Below are 18,704 nucleotides of genomic sequence, written 5' to 3'. Positions count from 1 at the left end.
AGCTTACATTCAAATGACTCTGTGTGAAGATGTCAGCTTGGCTCGATTGGTGGCACTCTAACTCTATAGGATAGAAGGTACTGTGGTGTGCAATTGGCTTGCGTGTTTCGCTCACAAAATACACAGTCAATTCACTTTTCAATATATTCTGTGAAGCGCTTTGAAATGTCTCAACGACGTGATAAGGTGCTGTATCCAATGCAAGGATTATTATTATAACGGGCACAGTTGGGTGGTCGATTTAATGCCTCATCCGCAGGATGGCATCCCCGAGAACCCAGTGCTCCCCCAACACTGAACTGGAGCATCAACCCAGACGATGAATTCAATGTCCTGACGTGTGGCTTCAACCCACAACTATCTGACTTGGGCAAGAGTGCTACCGACTGAGCCAGGCTGACTATTACCATAAAGCACTTCTTAGCCATATCCATGTGATGAGATGTAAAACTGACAAGTGTTTTTTTTCCCCTGTGGAAGGCTGACTATTCTTTCAATATTTTGCAGTTGTTTTCTGTCCCTACTGCTGGTGGCTGCTGTGGTGTGGAAGATTAAACAAAGCTGTTGGGCATCAAGGCGGAGAGAGGTAAGGCAGAGCTCCTCAAAACACCACCTACACCCGCAGGCCGTACCTGTGTGTCTGACGCGCAAACAGACTATACAGACCTTAATGGAGTCCTGTAGAGTGTTGCTTACAGCACTCACCGCAAAAGCAAGAGGGCCTCGGTTCGATTCCCAGGCAGGGCAAAACCTTAGGCAAGTTTCTTTAATCCACATACTTCTGTTCACCTGAACCTGGTTGTTAATCGATTGGCAGATCGCTTTCAGGGGTAATAATCCCCTACCAAAAAAGAGTTTGGTCACTCAATCCACAACTACTTGTAAGACGCTGCTGTGTGCAATTGACTGCCGTGCAGGTTGACATTTAAGATTTTATATATAATATATATGTTGCATACATTTCTGAGTTTTTTATATATAATATATATGTTGCATACATTTCTGAGTTTTTTTCTGTGAATAAATGTTTCAATATCCCAAGAGAAAGAAGAGAAATGGGGGTGGATGTAGGATAATTGGACAAAACAGGTACCTCTTTCAGAGAACTGAGCACAGGCATAATGGACCTAACATTTCTAAGGTTTTTAAGTGAGTCAACAACAACAACAAAATTACATTTAGAGAGCGCCTTTCACGTCGGGAGGACATCCCAAGGCGCTGGACAGTCAGGGGTCAGGACTCGAGCATGGGGGAGGGGTGGTGTAGGGGTGAGGGAAGGCAGAGAGGTGCGAGGGCGACCGAAGGCACGATCGAAGAGGAGGGTCTTGAGATCGGCCTTGAAAGAGGCAAGGGAGGAAGTGAGGTGAAGGGACCGTGGGATGGACTTCCAGAGTGTGGGGGCAGAGAGGCTGAAAGCCCGGCCACCGAAGGTAGGGCGGGTCGGGCGGGAGACATGGAGCAGACCGGAGCCCGCTGAACGGAGGGAGCGGGCAGGTTAGTAGAGAGTCAGCAAGTCAGAGAGGTAGGAGGGGGCAAGGCCATGGATGCAAGTCCTTGGAAGTGAGGACGAGGATCTAAGGCAACAACAAAATTACAATTACACAGCGCCTTTCAAATTGGAAGGATGTTCCAACGTGCTGCACAGTTAAGGGTTTGCACCCGAGCTGGGAGTTGGAATCAAGAGGCCAGTGGGTAGAGGCAGTTTGGTGCTTGAAAGCATGACCAAAGAGCAAAGTCTTGACACTTTTGATGGTCTGGAAGAAAACAGTCACTGTTTGTTGCTGTGAAGTGCTTGGTTGGACACATTTTGCCATTAACCTGTTATATGAAAGAATTAAAAGTTCTCTGTGTGCGGATTGTTCGTGTTTGACTCTGGGTTGCTGTGAATCAGGAGTAGCTCTGCTCCATACTTTAGTTGTCAGACGTGGACTGACCCTCAGAGATGCCATTATCGGTTTATCATGAAAATGTATAACTCAGTAAAATGTGTCTCTGTCAGGGAGTGAAGGAACCCTGAGGTCTCAAATTCCACATGGTCTTAGCCTTTATGCCTTAAAATTTAAGATGATGTTGAACTGTGGAAAAAAAATCTTCCACTCGCTGTTAATTTGGAAACTGTTTTTAGTAAGAACTGTGGAAAACCTATTTCCACATTAACAGGTGGGTAGTGCGGTGTGAGGAGCATCAGCCTGACTCAGTTGCTGGCACTCGTGCCTCTAGGTCAGTAGGTTGTGGGTTTTAGCCCCACATAAGCCACTCTAGGCTGGAGCTCCAGTGGTTTGTCAGAGATGCTGTGGATTGGACATCAAAGCAGCATTCCATATTTGGTGCTCAAATAGGCTGCCATGTTTGCCTATAAATACAGGCAAATTACACACAAAGCAATTGACAGCAATTTAATACAAAGCATTTGGTAACATTTTGATGTTATGGGGGCTGCATCATATGCAAGGATTTTTGTTTGATTATCACCAATTGCTGAATAAACATTTGTTTTGTGAGAAAATCAAAAATTAACTTGGTGACCAAAGAATTCTATTTGGGGAGGGGGTGTCGGTGCGGGGTTGGAGAGAGGTAAGAGGGAAAAGCACGCACATGTATCTTGTCCACAAGTGTAGGCTGAGCTGTCCCTTAAATGGATTAAAGAAATATATTTCCCGAACTACTGGCAGACATTGCTGTTGCTCCCCATCATGTTTGTTGAGTGCTTCATAACATTCATTCTACCTGAAAGGTGCTAAACAGGAGCAAGATTTTTTTCATTTATGTCTTTCGTACATGTGTGAAAGAGAAAGAGCGAGAGAGCTTCAATGCATTCATTCTACATAAAAGGTACTATATCGGAGCAAATTGCTTTCCGTCTCTCGTGCTTGTGCGTATATGTTAGTCATGCTCCTCATTCTATATGAAAGGCCCTATAAGTGCCAATTGTTTTCTCTCTCTCTCTTCCTCCTGTCTTTGTGTTTTAACATCAAGATGTCTAAATCTACTTGAAAAGCCGTATAAATGCAAGTTGTTCTCTTTCATGTATATGTATGTAAGGTAATAATAGCCTTAGATTTGGCTGAGCGCTTTCACATTGGGAGGTCGTCCCTAAGTGTTTCGCATGATATACTGTAAAATTTAGGGACTGTGTGTATGTGGCAAAGGATTAATTAGGTAAAATGTCCTTTGTGGGTGAGTGCTGTCCATTTCAGACCCCTATAATTCTACAACTTGAGTTTCTTAAGTGCTACACTCCCAACAAAAACAACAACAAATTCCATTTGTATAGCGCCTTTCACGTCGGAAGGACGCCCCAAGGCACTGTACAGTTAGGGATTTGTAACCGAGCAGAGGGTTGGGATCAGGAGAGGTGGAGGGCAGGGAGGTTAGGGGAAGGAAGGTGACCGTAGGCACAGTCAAAGAGGAGGGTCTTGAGACATGTCTTGAAGGAGGCAAGGGAGTGCGCAAGGCGAAGGAGGTGGAGTTCCAAAAGGGGCAGAGAGGCTGATGCCCGACTACCGATGGTGGGGTGGGCCGGATGGGGACCGGGGAGCAGGCAGAAGCCCGCTGAGTGGACGGAGCGGACAGGTTGGCGTTAGCAGGTCACAGAAGTAGGATGGAGCAAGGGCAGTGTTTGATGGGAGGTTTACTCAACTTCTGAGATTTCTGCTTCTAAAATGAGAGCCCCAGGAATATTTGGGAGAGCAAATCTCCCTTTTTTAAAAAAAATATTTTAAATGAATGAAGTTGAATTTTCATAGATCACCCTGGCATTTCATATTCAAAGAGTTGCCCCGGGAAGTGTGGGAGAGGCTTGGATTCCTAAAATTACAGATTTTAGACCGAGATTGCAGATCTGAATCTTTTTAAATGTATTGAAGACTGGAGAGGATTGGATTACTCTCTGGTTTTCAGGGGCTTGCAAATCAGATGAGGTTGGTGGTGAGGGGGGAAGTGAATGGTGCCGCAGATCTGAAAAGCTTTTCTGTCTAGACTTGACATATCTTGAAATGTTAACAAGACACAGGTCAGTTTGGCTTCAAGAGCAAGAGATTCCTGGACAGGCAGTTAGCTACTCTCTGCTGTATGTCCCCACTCCTGACTCTCAAGTGATTTTTTTTCTTTTGAGGGGCCTTTTCAAGTATCCTACAAAACACACAGCGTCCCAGACACAGTAACATTCCTGTGAAGTGCTTTGAGACGCCCTCCCGATGTCAAAGGCACTGCGTCAAATGTGAGGATTATTATATTTATTTTAACAACAGCAACTTGCATTTATATGGTGCCTTTCACTCGGGACAGCGCTTAACGGTGGCAGAGCCTGACACTGAGACGGGGGAGGAAGGAGGTGACCGTAATAACATTTCGTATTATTATCTTGAAAATTCAATTTTGGTAAAATGACTGAATATGCTTTTTTGCTGGTTCAATGCACTAGAGAAGCTAATCTCTACCAGAATCTCTTCCTTCCAGCATACCTACATTTGTGTATAGTATTGCTGTTTCTCTTACTAGTCCTGGCCTCAAGCACCCTTGCCGTTAACCTGTTCCAGCTGCTGATTGCCCCTTATGAACACACTTCCTGGTTAGTCTTGAGCGCGCTCTCTCATTCTCTTTTAGATATAAACTAGGTCAGTGCAGTCTCTTTCTCTGACTTTCTTCTCTCTCTCCCTGCATTTCTCTCCCTATGTGTGTGTCTCTCTTTCTCTCTGTATGTGGACAACGGCTTTAGTTTATTACGGTTCAGTGTAAGGTCCCTGTGTGATGCTGGCAGGAGAGAGGCCTGTTTGATCGCAGCAGTACAGCAACATGAAAAATAGCCCATTCAGCTGGAGGCTGCATAGAGACATTTAACTGTGGCTTGTGCAGCAATAAAATGTCACTGGTTCACCTGGGCTGGGAGGGGAGGTAATTTGCAATGTGGAAACGGAAACTTGTGGATCCAACAAGCTCTTGTTGGCTTTCCAACAACAACAACAAAATAACATTTGTATAGAGCCTTTCACGTTTGGAGGACATCCCAAGGCGCTGGGCAGACAGAGTTTTGTGCCTGAGCTGGGGGTTGGGATTGGGTGGGGGGGAAGCAGGGAAATCAAAACCATGGTCGAAGAGGAGGGTCTTGAGATGGGTCTTGAAGGAGGCAAGGGAGGGGGCGAGGTGAAGGGACTTCAGGATGGAGTTCCAAAGGATGGGGGCAGAGTGCAGAAGGCCCGCCCGCCAATGGTGGGACGGGTGAGGTGGGGAATGTGAAGCAGGCCGGAGCCCACTGAGCGGAGGGAGCGAGCTGGATGATAGGCGTTAGGGGGGAGCAAGGCCATGGGGAGCTTTGAAGGTGAGGACCAGGATCTTAAACTGCATCCTTTGTGTGATGAGAATAATAATAACAATCCTTGCATTTCACATCGGGAGGACGTCTCAAAGCGCTTCACAGAATATGCTGTAAAATGAATTGACTGTATATTTGTGGGCGAAACGCGGCAGCCAATTGCGCACAGCAATGTCCCACAAACAGTCGTAGATTGAAAATGACCAATATATTATTGTTTTGTTTTTTGGAGGGATTATTATTAGGCTCTGTGTGGAGTAAGGAAACTCACCCAAGGTTTCGCCCTGTGCCTGGAATTGAACTCACGTCTCTCGCTTGCAAGGCGAGTGCTCTTAACCACTGAGCTACAGGAGAAGCCAGTGAAATCGGGCAAGGATGGGGTTGATAAGGTCATGGAGCCTGGTGCAGGAGAGGACACAGGCTGCAGAGTTCAGGATGATCTGCAGCCTATGGAGGGAGGAGTTGGGGAAGCCGACTAGCAGGGAGTTTGCGTTGTCAAGCCTCGATGTAATGAATGCGTGTATGAGGGTTTCGGCGGCCTGCGGTGTGAGACAGTGGCGGAGCAGGTGATGTTACTGAGGTGGTGAAGGCAGAGCGTGTCATGGCACAGATGTGGGGTAGAAGGATATTTGAGGGTCAAACAAGACGCCAAGGTTCTGGACTGGCTCAGTGAGGTAGAGTGTGGAGGGTGATGCTGTCAGCGCCTAAGGTGTGGAGATGCTGACGGGAGCCAAACAGGAGAGCCTCGGTCTTGTTGATGTTCAACTGAAGAAAGTTCGCTCTCATCCAGGACTTGATGTCTGACAGACATTCTGTCAGGACAGAGGTGGTCCTGGAGTCGAGGGTGAAGACGGAGAAGTAGAGGTGGGTGTCATCCGCATACATGTGGAAGTTGTCTGCCGATGATGTTACCAAGAGGGAGCATATAGATATTGAAGAGGAGGAATCAAGGACAGAGCCCTGCGGAACGCCACATGAGATGTTGCGGGGGCTGGAGAAGGAACCGTTTATGGAGATGAAATGGAGGCAGTGTGAGAGGTACGATCTGAACCAGTCAAGGACAGAGCCGTGAAGGTTGAGGTGAGAGGAAAGGTGGTGGATGAGGATAGAGTGGTCAGCAGTGTCGAAGGCAGCAGAGAGGTCAAGGAGGACGAGGAGGCAGAGGGAGCCCTGGTCGCAGATGGATAGAATGTCATTTGTCACTTTGACCAGGGCTGTTTCTGTGCTGTGGGCGGCACGAAAACCCGATTGGAGCAGTTTGAGAAGGGAGTGGCAGGAGAGGAAGGAGCGAAGCTTCACAACAACAGCAAGTCGCATTTGTATAGCGCCCCTCACGCAGGGTAGCGTCCCAGACTGCTTGGCAGGGGCGGAGCATGACGTCGAGCTGAGGGGAGGTGACCATAGGTATGGTCGAAGAGTAAGATCTTCAAGCACTACTTGAAGATGGGGAAGGCAGAGGGATAGAGGAAAAATGTTCAAGATTTTTGGGGTGTTGTGGCTGAAAGCAGCTGCAAAGCAGTTGCATGAGACTGAAAGTTGAACTTTAAACACAAGCTGCAGCTTTCAGTGGCTTGCTTGGAGTGCCTTAAACACTGACCAGGCAGCAGGATAACCAACCTTAATAGACCTGTACACCCACAAGGCTTCCCTTTCTTGTATTTACCAAAAATCTTAAGAATCCTTGATTTGATTCAGGCCTTATCATGCCATTCAGATGTCTCAAAACGCCTCTCAAGATTTTACTGTGAAGTAAGGTGTAGTGAGCTGAGCATCTGTATCTTGCAGGCAAATGCAGTAGCCGATTTGCAAACAGGAACATCTGGCAAACAGCCATAAACTGAATGACCATCCAAACTTCTATGCACACCCTGAGGTTCCCAAGCATTGGGGATTTACCAACCTGGGCCCAATGTTCTCGGAATTGAGTAAGCAGGTTGTGTCTCTTCAGCGGGGGGCCGGGTGGGGAGAGTGCATATTCCATTCTAAATATTTCCAAGTGTACGGGAGATCCACGGAACTCTGTTCAGTTTGGAGACAGTGTGTTGGTTGTGGGACAGTGTTAGATGGGGACACGAGTCTGATTGTGCCTGCACATTCTCACAGCTTTGCCACAGTTGTCAGTTGCTTGCTTGTGATGACTGATGGGCTGGGTGATGTAAAGGGCCTTGTTTTTGCAAAGCATCTCGTCTGACAATGGAGAGGACTGTTCAACTCAATTGCGGAGGCAGCTACAATGGGGAGTGTGGAGTCTGCTGAGGAACCGCCAACCAAGCTGATTAAAACCTTTCTTTATGAAAGTTTTTTTTACCACTCCACTATTCCAAACAAAGTAAACGACTGAGCTTCGAGCCTCAAAGTCCCTGCTTTCTGGAACTCCATCCCCGAGTCCCTCTGACTCATACGCTCCCTCCCCCTTTTTAAAGCCTGCCTTGAGACTTATCTCTTCTGTGACTGAAATTTTATCCTCTTTCTTCCCCTCCCGCTCTTTAGCTCCCACCCACTTGTCACTTCCCCTTTACAGGCCAGACAGCTGTGGAAAGTGCATTGGGACTTGTGTTGCTGTCTGTGGTGCAGACTTTTCTTCCAAGGTGTGTGATATATTAAAACTCTACGTTTCTGATAAACCCTGTCATGGCTTTTTATGGTTATTGATGCTCAACCTATTTTTTTTGTGTGACTCAGTAAAAGGGTGTCACAATCAAGAGAGCTAACAAGAGCTGGACTCCAACCAGGCCTGTTTGGAGTTCCAGCCTAAGTGCAAATTGAGCCCCAGTGTAAAGCTGTGTTGAAGAGAGAAGTAAGAGAGTCTGGAGAAGATGGATATAAAAAGGTAGATCTTCCTTTTCCAAATAACTTTTGGACTCCCTTTTCACTGGAAAGCGAGATCAATTCAGCTTGTCATTGTGGTGAATAGGAAACCAGAGGGGAAACTGTTAACTGGTGCTGGAATGATGCTTGCACTCTGTCTACATTTAGGATTGTATGCATTTCAACTTGTATTTATCAAAGCTTTCTCTTCTCACTCTTCCCCCTACCTCTGGAATTCTCAGCCCTAAACTGTTCCTCTATTGAGTCTTGTATGTTCATTCTCCGCGTTTGTAACAGAAAACAAACTTGCTGCGGTGACGTTCATTTTCTATCACTGGAACCTACGTCAGAAGCAATACTCCATGAGATGTTTTAAATATAAAATTGTATGCTGTTGCATTTTGAGCTTTGCTCCAAAAGCTTGAAAATGTCTTGCAAGAGAAGCCTCTTGTGATCAGTGTGAAAGGAAAACTTGTTGACGTCATTCAATAAGCTTCCCTTTCATTTCTATTCACCTCCCCCCCTCACTCCCCGGACCACCATGGAGCAAATACTGAGCACAAAACATAATTTTAGCTGGAGGCCATCTGTAGATAGATGCCGTGTGAGAGAGGGAGGCTGATCATTGACCACGTCCCCCAGGTTGTTTCAAACGTGCTTTAAAGCTTTGGACGATGGCAAAGCTTGCATGAGACGTGTGTTTTACGCTGGGCCGAGTGTAAGCAGCAGGTTTGCCTGATCCTCGTGCAGCTCAGTTTATTGTCTCCTTGAAGAGGATTGGTTACACCAAGGATAAGAGGATAATAACAATAATATTGATAATCCTTACATTTAATATTGCGCCTTATCGCTTCTTCGAGATTTCTCAAAGTGATTCACAAAATATACTGTAAAGTGAATTCACTGTATATTTGTGGGTGAAACGTAGCAGCCTATTGCGCACAGCAGCGTCCCACAATGAGTCGTGGATTGAGTGACCAAATCGGGGGAGAGAGAGGGAAACCAAGAATTTACAATATGATACAAATTTACATTTATAAGCACCTCTTACTTTGGGAGGCGCTGGTTAGTCCAGGATTTGCATCTGAGTTTGCAGGGGGAGATGAGGGGAAGGCCGAATAACCGGTCAAAGAGGATAGTCTTGAGGTGAGAAAGCAAGTTGGTAGGTTTGAGGAGATTGTAGAGCTGGGGTGGGGCAAGACCATGGAGGAATTTAAAGGTTGGGACGAAGATCTTGAACTCAATTCTGGTGGATGGGGAGCCAGTGGATCCAGGTTGGGGGGAGGTGGCGTGCTTATATCTCTGCAAAATAAGATATAACACGTTGTCTTCACCAATTATAACTGACAAGTGTGACTGTTTTTTGGAGAGACACCAATTTGTGCACAGCAAATCCCACAAGTGACCACAGGTCGAATGATTAATTTGCCTATTGTGAGCCTTGACACCAGGAGAAACCTCCCTCTCTTTTCGGATAGTGCAGAGAGATCTTTAAAACTAGCCTGTGAAGGCAGGGGGTGGACCTGGGCATTAACAACAACAACAGCTTGCATTTATGTAGTGCCCGCCCACGCAGGGTAGCATCCCAGAACATTTAACAGTGGCCGAGCACACAATGCCGGGGGAGGTGACCATAGCACGGTAGACGAGGAAGGTTATCAGGTGCAACCTGAAGACGGGAAAAGAGAGGAAAAGGTGGAGGGATTGAAAGAGAGTATTCCAGGATTTTGAGCGAGTGACTGAAACATTTTATTTGAGACAAAATATGTTAATGCAGACAAATATGTTTGAAGTGTTCAGTTGTGAGTCAACCATTCTGTGATCCATATTGTGAGACTCCCAACAAGGATATTTATAGTCTTATTGTATATTGTTTTAAAAACACAAGAGAAATAGTGAGGGAGGATGACATTGGTGAAAGGCAGATTGTAAGAAGCTCCTGAGCTATGCATAGTGTTGAGAGAGTTGAATAACTACCGGCTGCATTGATTGACCCAGGGCACTCACACTATGCTGGAAACAAAACTCACCTAATCTTAACTCATTCTTTCCCATAAAAATACTTGAACTGTGAGGAAAACCCACGTTGGGCTGTTTGTGGGACACTGCTGTGCGCAAATGATCTACCGGGCTTGCCAACAACAATAACAAATTACATGTGTGTAGCGTCTTTTATGTCAGGAGGACGCCCCGAGGAGCTGGACAATTGGGGATTTGAACCTGAGCAGGAGGTTGGGATCAGATAAGCCACTGGAGGGGTGGAGGGCAGGGAGGATAGGGGTAGGAGGGTGACCGAAGGCATGGTCAAAGAGGTGGATCTTGAGACGTGCCTTGAAGGAGGCAAGGGAGGGAGTGAGGCAAAGGGAATGTGAGATGGAGTTCCAGAGGGTGGCGGCAGATAGGCTGAAGGCCCAAGCGCTGATGGAGGGGCGGGCTGGGCGGGGGACATGGAGCAGGCCGGAGCCGCTGAGCGGAGGGAGCGGACAGGTTAATAAGGGGTTACCAGGTCACAGCAGTGTCTCACAAACAGTCATGGATTGAGTCAACACTTTTTTTAAGGAAAATTTCCTAAGGTTTCGCACCAGCTGAGTATCTATTACCATGACAACATGAACCTCTCGGCCCCCTGGCTAGTTTTCCTTTCCTGAACCCTGGGAAGACCAGGCCAATTTATCCCCCCACTCAACCCCCACCCCCATGAAATCCCAGCTGACACCACCAAATTAAACGCAGATCAGAAACCAAACCAGTGAGCTCCTGATCTATGGTGTCCTGATGTTTAGTGGTTAGAACACGCGCCTTGCAAGCAAGAGGACCTGGGTTTGATTCCCAGGGGGGGTGAAACAGGGATAACGTGATAAGCCACTATATCGAATGCAAGGATTATTATTATTGTAATCTGCAAGCGTTTGCTGTACAGTGTAACCTTTGTTTTGTGAGCAAACTCTGCAGCCAATTTGCATACAACAGAATCCTACAAGCAGCCATGAGAATGTACAATTTCTGTCTGGGGGATTCTTGGCCAGGCCAGGACACAAGAGAGAGAAACTCCTTTCTCTTTCCAAGTTGTGCCGTGGGATCTTTAATGTCCACTTGAACAGGCACAGACCTCAGTTTAAGGTCTCCTCCAAAGGACAGATTGATTTATTAAACCCCACTCTCTTGCTCGCTACACCCTACAATTTAATGTTCCTCCTCTTCAAGAAGCTGTCAGGTTCCCCTCTTAAAATGGACTCCCCCCTCCTGCTACAGTGTTTGGGGAGAAATTTTCGCCGTCCAACCTTTAAAGAATTTTATTTTAAATTTGTTCCTTTTATGATTATAATAAATATCCTTTTGTTACGGTGACTGGCAGCCCTCTGTGCTGTACCATGCATGAGGGTGACTCACTTTCTATCAAACCTTGTGACAAGAGGCTTTTTTTGTTTATAACGGCTCCTTAATAGTTCTTACTATTTTAGTTAAAAAAAACGCCCCAGTGGTTGAGTCCTTCATTTTCTTCTTTCTTCTCATTTCCTTCGGGGTTAAATAAAAAAAAAGCCCAGAGTTTGCACAGTCGATATTCCTGTCGACAGTACTTGATTTATTACGAGCCAAGATCGGAGTAGAGCGGTTTCCTAGTGGTTCGTTGTTTGGTCAGAAACAGGAGGCTGCCTCCAAGGGTTTACTCTGAACTGCAGAAAGATTTATCACAGCCTGTGGATGTTAAAGATCCCGTGGCACAGTTCAAGAAGAGCAGGAAGGGAGTTTCTCTCTGACCCGGTGTCCTGGCCCACAATCCCCCAGATAAAATTGGTGGTTAACCTCATGGCCTGTTTGCGACATCCTCACGTTGTATCAAATGAAGGATTATTATTATTTTAAGCCTCAAAGTTTGTGGAGCAGGTACACACCCTGGCACATGACTTACGAGGGCTCAATAAAACCCAGCATTGATTTCTAATAAGATGGCTTTGGCACCTCGGGATGGGAGGGGATTGGTTAGCTGGATGTCTGACACATGCAGAAATTCTTCACCGTGCTTAAGAATATCCAAACCAGAATGAGAATTCCACTTATACACCATCCCCACTTGGAAATTTCCCTGAATGGTATGCACACAGTAGGGGCGCACCCTGCTTATCCTTTTCCAAGGGAGTATTGGGCACAAGTTGGCGAGAGCCAAGGATCAGGGACCACGGATGTGTATTGCCACTCACTCTGGGGTACATGTGATCATTCCTCTGGCAGTCAGTGTTGGTTAGCGCACTCACCTCGCTAATGAGAGGACCTGGGTTTGATTCTCGGGAGGGGCAAAACTGTAGGCAAGATTCCTTACTTGAAACGTCTCTGTTTAGCTAGCAGTAAGTAGACAGGCCATTGTTGATTGCTTTCTGGGGGTAATCCCTTAAAAACATTTTTTTTTAAAATTTGGTCACTGAATCCACGATAGTTTGAGGGACAACAATTGGCTGCTGCATTTCACCCACAAAATATACAGTGAATTCAATTTACAATATATTCTGTAAAACACTTGGAGATGTCTCAACGATGTGAAAAGGTGCTATATCAAATGCAAGGATTATTATTAATAATATCGACTTCCAAATTTATTTTTAAGCCACGATTTGCCAGTGACCTTTTATCCTGACACCCCTGCCCCACTACAGCTCCTTATGATGAGCCTCAATAGCTGCAGTGAATGTACAGGCACGGCAGGCGTCAGAAACAACAAACATGCCTTTTTATCATGCCTTATATCAAAAGCAACTGAAAGCCTTAAGTAGTATTTATTGTCGAGGATAGTGCCTTTTTTTTGCTGGAAAATGTATCGTGCATAGCAAGGTCACACTATGAGGGGAATTAGCTCTTATTATTCTTATCTGAGGAATTGTTGGCTAGGAAACCAGGAGAGAAAACTCCATTCCTTTTTTCAAATAGTGCCACAGCATCTTTATCACCCACCTGCAGAACACGTAGATAGGGCTTAACATCTCGCTCGAAGGAGGGCAGCTCAGACAATGCAGCACTCTTTCCACTCGTCCGGTAATACAATGGAGTTTTAGCAACAACAACTTAGCATTTTTGTGGGGTCATTCACACTGGACAGCATCTCGGAGCCCTGAACAATGGCGTAGTTTGAGGCCGAGCCAGGAAGAAAGGGGAGGCAACATAGGCATAATGGAAGAGGAAAGTCTTCAGGTGCGATCTAAAGATAGGTAAGAAGGGGCAAGGTGGAGGGATTGAGAAGGGGAGTTCCAGAGGTTTGGGGAGTAGTGGCTGAAGGCACGGCTACCGATTTTGCAGGTGATGTGTGCAGTAGGCTGTCACCTCGCTCCCTGTACTGGGTACTCGGGCCACATCTCCTCTTAACTTACGTTTGCCGTACGATTCTAAGCAGCGGGAATCCACCTCCTGCAAATGGACGGGGCAGGTTAATTTCTAGCATCTACCTACGTATTGTAAATGCAGAGGAATCCTGGTACTGTACTGTAAGTAAAATTGCTTCACCATGAAACACTCCCTCACGGAGCCTTTTCATTGAAAATGGTCTGTAGTGCTATTGATTTTAATTAAGACTTTACCCACCGTACAGCTTATCTTTGCATAGATCCACTACATCACAGTAGTTGGTTTAATTAATCCCTCTGTGATAGTTAGCAGCTGTCTGAGGAATTGTCTGCCTTTAATACATCATTTAAGTGTTTAACGTAATGGGTGGCACTGGAGATAGACTGCTGTCTCCATTTTTCGTTATCATTCTCTGAAAGACCTTTATATTATTTCTTCTTAATAAAGCGAAGGGATCTGAACGGCAAGTCAGTTGACAGCAGAGGAAGGTAAAGGGGCATTTATAGCTATGGTAACAGACTGTCACTTTGCAGAATGATTTTAAGAGCTTCAATGAGGCCCTGTCTTCATGAAAAAGCATTTGGCATCTTTTCATTGATTCTTAAGTGGCCACGAGCCACGCTACCGAACTCTCCTGAAATTGAGATTAAAAACTTTGCAGAGTGCAATTAACTCGACCAAACAGGCTCCCCTGATTCCTCATTTAAAACCATGAGACCTTAACAATGCTTTCGGTGTAACATAATCCTATAATGACCGTGTGTTTTATTTAGTGCCCATCACATTGCAGTGTGTGTTTTAATTAGTATCTAGTGCAGTGACTGTGTACTTCCTGGCAAGCACACAAGCCAATTTGATTACAGCAATGAAATGAACAATCAATTTTATGAACACCGACAGGCTGACCCTCTCTAACCCCTCTCCCCAACCTTCACTTCTCCAATAGTGCCGTGGGATCTTTAACGTTCATCTGATCAGACACATTAGACCTCAGTTTAATGCCTCATTTTAATGGAGAACGTCATCTCTAACAATGCAGTATCCCCTCCTCCTATTGCCTCCTCCCCCAAGCCCGTACCAAAGCTGGTGTGGGAGAAGCCTATACTCACACTAGTGCCATACAGGGAGTGTTGTGGGCTGCTTTTGGTTTTGGCAAATGGACTGGCACATTTCCCCACAATTAATAACTGAATTCTCAGGTTGCTGCTGAAGCCTCCTGGGTGCTGGGTGTGTGTAGTATGTGCTGTAGGCACTAGTGCACATGCAGTGCACATATAACACATCTATATATAATAATATACACAGCGGGTGACTATTATAACACAGTCGTTTGGATCTCAAAATTCTTAAGACTGCATTCCGAGGAAGTGCAAACAAAGCTTTTCTAGGGTAATTAGTTTGCCGCTAATGGCACCTCCTTTCCAGGTATAGAAAGAGTTCACTGTGCATGCACACTGTACAGGAAATACTAAACTACTAAATACCAAACGCACATAATAAACGGGTGAGTAATGACATGATCGCAGTACATAGGGCTTATAACATGCTTACTTTACTTATAATAATATGGTCGCTGTACAGAAGATGTGTAATAGCATGTCGCTGTACAGAGGAAATAATAATATGGTCAGTCAATATAGGATGTGTAGTAAAGTTGTCCCCTAGTAATCCATTGAAGCACCACCCGCTCAAATGCAAGGATCATGTAGGACTTGAGCCTTCAGACTGAGGCAAGAGTGCAACCAACTGAGACAAGCTGACAAATCTGTGGTCCATTCATTGTGATGTGGGGTTGGATGGTGTGATGCGTGGTGTGGGGCGGGGAGGGGGAGGGTGTGCTTGCGGTGGGTGTTAATATGTGCAGTGGGTGTGTATTTGGACAGTATGTTTTTGTATTCCTGTTCCTGTGGTTAAACCCTCCTTGACTAGTACTAAGCATCTCTCTATACGCTGTGAGTTTATCCGGAACTCCAGTGCCCAGAAGACGAGCATAAGCCCATTTGGGCAAACAGCTAATAGGCTGCAGGAAAGTGGTGGGATGCACACGCATACAAATACCCAGCACTTTGCTCACCGCTGTGTCTTATCATCTTGGAGGAGAAGGAGGTGACAGCATGGGGTGGGGAGGGGGGGAAACAGCAGCTCCTGTATCATTATCATGCTTCACATAATGCCAGATGAAACCCACTTGTTTTAATGCGGTCGTCCGATCATATGTTACACTTCAGTCTGTGATTGAAGTGAAAACGTATTAAAACGTGTATTAAAATGTGTATTAAAATGTATATAAATATTTTTTTGAAACGAGATGTGTCATTTACCTGTAATTGTGCCTCAGCACGGTTTTAATTTGGAGTCTTTTACCTAAGCTACTGTGTCATTGGGAAAGAATTATATCCCGAGGTAGTTGCTGACTGTACAGCATGCTAACTGAAATAACAGTACTGTCGGAGTTAGTGGAGTCTTCGAGGAGGGAGATCGCTGTGGTAAAGAGCATATGTTATGGAGACTGCAGCTGAGAATTGCTGAGACAACCCAGGGGCAGGCTTCAATCTGATTTGCTTAAGTCGCTTGGTTTGCTTGCGGTTGTAACTTGAAGGCAGAGGCAGGCAGTTGTCAGTGAAATAATAGTCCTTGGATCTAATACCTCTCAAATCGCTTCCCTTGTAAATTGTAGTGACTATGTTAGTAGTAGTAATAATAATAATCCTTGCGGTTTTCGTGTTTTTTGCTTTTTTCCTTCTATTCTGAACTCCATCTTTGAATCCCTTCACCTTGACTCTTTCCTAGCCTCCTTCAAAGTCCATATCAAGTCCTTCTTCTTTGCCCTTGGTTATCTTCCCAGTCCCGCCCTCTCCTCCCTTGGTCCCCACCCCTCTTGTATTCAACCCCCAGTTTGGGTGCAAACACTTGATTGTCCGGCGTTTTGGGACATTCTTCCGACATGAAAGGCGCTGTATAAATGCAGTTTTTTTTTAAAGTTGGGAGGACATCTGCAACTATTTCATAGGATCTAATGAAATTGTCGGACAAACATGCTAGCTAACTTGCACACATTATTGTTCCCCGAAACAGCGATGAGGTGAGTGAGCAATTTATCGCAAAGCTTCTGGCCAGGAGGAAGTCTTTTCGACTAATATTGTGGGATTTTATCATCCACCCGGATAGGCAGATAAAATGAAGCCTGACTTAAAGACTTATCCAAAAGTTGGTGCCTCTGGCAGAGTTAGGGCATGGTGGTTGACTGCACAGCCACCAATGGGTCGTGAAGAATGGCAGTAGTCGTTGTTGGAGTAGACATTAAACCCAGGTTCTGTCTGTTCAGGTGGACAATAAAGGTCCTGTGGCACTATTCAAAAAGAGTTTCTCCCGATGTCCTGGCCAACAATGCCCCAGGTACAATTGGTTACTCACTTCATGGCTATTTGTGGGATATAATTGTGCGAATAATTGGCTGCTGCATTTACCTATGAATATACAGTCACTACACTTTACAGCAGCGGAGGCAAACCCATGGCCTGTGGGCCAGAAGTGGCCCCCCAAACATTCACAGGAGATGAGTCTGTTTTAAATCAATGTTTTGGTTCCAGATTTTTCGTGATTATTGCATAAATCAAGGAATATTGAATTAAGAAAATTTGTTTTGTTGGCCGATCAAAAAGTGAAAGGCACTGTATCAAACGCGAAGATTAAAAAAAAACTGTTAGTAAACAAAAAGTAATTGCGCGTGGAGCAATGGCATTTAATTAACTCAGTGATTACATTGGAAGTGACTCAGAATTTTCTGCATTTGTGCACTTCAATAGCCAATGTTTCCTACTTCATTGTATAATCTGCATTGAGCACAAATAAATTAAATTCTCCTAGTCAAGTTCTTCTCCATCTTTGTGCCAGTCCTCCTCTCATTAATTAGGTACAGGCTTGGCTCAGTCAATGAGCCAACTGCTTTGACCTGCACAGATGCTCATTCCATCTCACAGAGCCGGTGCAGAACCTCAGTATCTTGTTAAACTATCCTTCAAGTTCTATGTCCACGCTCACTTTGCTCTCCATCACCTCTGCAACAACACCCACCTCTGACATTTCCTTTTTTGCCTACTTTGTTCTCCACCAAAAGGGGCGCTCCACTGCAGGTCGGGCTCAGTCAGTTGAGTGAAGCACTTTGAGATAAACTCCCAAGGTCTTGAAATTGCCATTTGCAACTCTAAATCTATGCACTCTTGTTCTACCGTCAAAGTATTTTTCTGGCTTTACGTTTTCAATCCCATTTAAAATGTTACATAAGGTCTTATGCAGGCCGCCGAAACCCTCATACGTGCTTTCATTACATCGACGCTCAACTATGCAAACTCATTGCTTGTCGGCCTCCCCAACTCCTCATCCAGAACTCTGAAGCCCGTGTCCTCTCCCGCTCTGTGACCATATGACCCCCATCCTTACCCAACTCCATTGGCTTCCCATCACACAGAGGATACAGTTCAAGATCCTGGTCCTCATCTTCAAAGCCCTCCACTGTCTTGCTCTCCCCCCTACCTCTGCGACCTCCTGACCCCCTACAATGTTCGCTCCCTCCGCTCAGCGGGCTCCGGCCTGCTTCATGTCCTCCGCCTCGCTCATCCCACTATGGCGGCCGACCCTTTCGTCACTCTGCCCCCACCCTCTGGAACTCCATCCCGTAGTCCCTCCGTCTCGCCGCCTCCCTTGCCACCTTCAAGACTCTCCTCTTCGACCGTGCTTTCAATCTTCCTGCTTCCCCCCCCTGCTCTCCATACTCCCCGACCCCCAGCTCAGGTTCTTAACTCTGTCTGTCCAGCGCCTTGGGACATCCTCCCGATGTGAAAGGCACTTTACAAATGTAATGTTGTTGTTGTTGTAACCTCTGATGGATTCTGCTACATCTCTGCAATTGTGACAGAGCAAGGAGACAAAATCGATTTGCGCATGAGATTCTGAAGTCCCTTAGTTTAGTGGTCATGGAGGCCTGTAGAATAGTGGTCAGCCTGCTCACCTCACAAGCAAGAGGACCTGGGTTTGATTCCCGGGCAGGGCGAAACCTTAGACAAGTTTCCTTCTTCCGGCATCTTGGGACGTCCTCCCGATTTGAAAGCCATTCTGTAAATGTAATTTTGCTGTTGTTGTTATTCCTCATGCCTCTGTTAACCGAGCAGCAAGTAGGAATCTAGTGTCAATTGGAGGATCACTTTCGGGAGTACTAAGCCCTCTAAAAACAAATAAAGCACGTGGTGACTCAATC

General features: G+C 45.8%; 1 protein-coding gene across 1 annotated transcript in view; it reads left to right on the top strand.

Annotated features, from left to right (window-relative positions):
* atrn (attractin) overlaps positions 1–18,704 on the top strand; it is a 171,090-nt gene that overhangs the window by 126,379 nt on the left and 26,007 nt on the right. Inside the window, exon 26 of the mRNA XM_042343754.1 lies at positions 508–586. Within this exon, the coding sequence (XP_042199688.1) occupies positions 508–586 (79 nt within the window). The remainder of the gene's footprint in view (positions 1–507; positions 587–18,704) is intronic.

This window comes from Callorhinchus milii, unplaced genomic scaffold (assembly GCF_018977255.1).
Source record: "Callorhinchus milii isolate IMCB2004 unplaced genomic scaffold, IMCB_Cmil_1.0 Scaffold1, whole genome shotgun sequence".
In the NCBI taxonomy this organism is placed as follows: domain Eukaryota; kingdom Metazoa; phylum Chordata; class Chondrichthyes; order Chimaeriformes; family Callorhinchidae; genus Callorhinchus; species Callorhinchus milii.
The sequence above is the reverse complement of the archived record's forward strand: the minus strand, read 5'-3'. Positions and strand labels throughout refer to the sequence as shown.